We start from the raw sequence: 1,986 nt of genomic DNA, 5'->3' as shown, positions 1-1,986 counted from the left end.
TTCTTTCTTTCTTTCTTTCTTTCTTTCTTTCTTTCTTTCTTTCTTTCTTTCTTTCTTTCTTTCTTTCTTTCGAGACAGGGTTTCTCTGTGTAACCCCGGCTGTCCTGGAACTCACTCTGTAGACCAGGCTGGCCTCGAACTCAGAAATTCATCTGCCTCTGCCTCCCAAATGCTGGGATTAAAGGTGTGTGCGACCACGCCCGGCTGGTATTCGTTTTTTTTCTAAGGCCAAGAAGTTATGGAGTGACAAGGTTTGTTTCTACTTAGGGATGTGGGAGATCAACATGCCAATGAACATAGCATTAGAGAATAAGGACTTCTGGTACATTCTTCTTTGACATTATTATTATTATTATTATTATTATTATTATTATTATTATTATTATTTAAACCAGAATCTTGTGTATAGGCAGACTTACCATGTGTCTGGAATTAAGAGAGGATACATGGCCAATAACTTTAGCCAATTTGGAATCTTATCTGTACCCACGTTCCCCCTTTGGTCAGTATGGGTGTGTTTGCACTCCATATTCAGGCAGGCAAGGTCAGTATCCGGGGTGCAGAGGAGAACTTGAGTAAGAAGAGGCCATTATGATCTGTGTTTGTGCCTCCAGCAAGTCCCCAAAGCTTAACAGAGAGATGGTCCAGCTGTTGCAGAAGAAAGTCTGGGAGCCAGGCTGTGTCTTTGCTCCAAGGTAGGGTGGAGCCTACTCGCAGGAAGGTGGCCAGTGGCGCTCAGTGGCTCAGGGCAGCAGTCGGGCGGCTGCAGCTGGAGGCGAGCGTCTGGTTCTCCTGCGCCCCGCCTCACCCGGACATCCCCGCCCGCGGCAGGTGGCAGAACCGGCTGGACCTGCTCCACTGGCCGAGCCCCGGAGCTCGGAGCCCCGCGGTGGCCAGCGGCTCCATGGAGGCGGACGCGGACCCCGAGGAGCTGACGCGGCTGCGCTCCGTCTTCGCCACCTACGACACGAAGGGCTCCGGGCGCCTGGAGCGTGCGGAGTTCGGCGCGCTGTGCGCGGAGCTGCACGTGGCCGAGGCCGAAGCAGAGGCCGTGTTCCTGGGGCTCGACACGGACCGCGATGGCGCCATCACCTTCCCGGAGTTCGCGCGTGGCTTCCGCGGAGCGCTCGGTCGGGACAGCGCGGAGGCGCAGGGCGCCTGGGACGTGGCAGAGCTGGAGAGCCCGAGCCCCGCGTGGCGGGACTTCCACGCGCGCCTCGGAGACGAGGCCCAGCTCATTCCCAGGTGCGTGGTCGGGCGAGCGCGGGAGGAGTGCGCTTCGCAACCGGGACACCCAATCTGCGAGTCGCTTTTTCTGTTCAACAACTGGCGGTGACTTCTCCGCAAAGGAAAAGGAAAGGAGATCTGGAGTTACTGGTAGGGAAGGAGTTCAGGGTTTCCTGCAAGCTTGTGGTGGTTGACACCTGTAGCCTCCGGTAGCTGGCACACTCCGGGTGGCTCATAATGACCTCACAGGCCACCTTTTTCTGCTGTTTCCCTGCCGCACTAAGAAGCTACCCTCAGCCTTTTGCTAGCTTGGCATCCTATAATATAATAGTAGTTGTGCATTTATTGTTTGCTAAGGCCGAAAAGAAAGCTGCAGCATTACTGGATTCGCATACTTATTGATGTGCACAATTTTACCCGTTTTATTTTAAGGATAATTTAGGAAGTACGTTTGTCTGTTTAGGACTGAATGAAAAAGAACACTAGAAAATTAAATTCAAAAGCCTCAAATGACTTCCTTAGTTAGTTAAAAACAGAAATTTGACCCCAGGTCTTCTAAGCTGAAAAATCGCTTTTATTCAGTAAATGAAATGACACAATCACACCATGATCTTACAGATAAGGGAAAATAACGTATTACCAGAGTTACTAACTTTATTCTCGACAAGGGAAGGAGTACAAGGGCGATTTTAGGGTGAGAACTTCACTCTCACCTTCGCTGCATTTCTGCTTTTCACTGGAAGGTTTTTTTTTTTTTTT

General features: G+C 51.0%; 1 protein-coding gene and 1 long non-coding RNA gene across 2 annotated transcripts in view; one reads left to right on the top strand and one right to left on the bottom strand.

Annotated features, from left to right (window-relative positions):
* LOC110322738 overlaps positions 1–655 on the bottom strand; it is a 9,003-nt gene extending 8,348 nt beyond the window's left edge. Inside the window, exon 1 of the long non-coding RNA XR_002380588.1 lies at positions 420–655. This is a non-coding gene — a long non-coding RNA (uncharacterized LOC110322738). The remainder of the gene's footprint in view (positions 1–419) is intronic.
* A 249-nt stretch (positions 656–904) lies between these two features.
* Rasef (RAS and EF-hand domain containing) overlaps positions 905–1,986 on the top strand; it is a 71,240-nt gene continuing 70,158 nt past the window's right edge. Inside the window, exon 1 of the mRNA XM_021200862.2 lies at positions 905–1,245. Within this exon, the coding sequence (XP_021056521.1) occupies positions 905–1,245 (341 nt within the window). The remainder of the gene's footprint in view (positions 1,246–1,986) is intronic.

This window comes from Mus pahari, chromosome 6 (genome assembly GCF_900095145.1).
Source record: "Mus pahari chromosome 6, PAHARI_EIJ_v1.1, whole genome shotgun sequence".
NCBI lineage: Eukaryota > Metazoa > Chordata > Mammalia > Rodentia > Muridae > Mus > Mus pahari.
The sequence above is the reverse complement of the archived record's forward strand: the minus strand, read 5'-3'. Positions and strand labels throughout refer to the sequence as shown.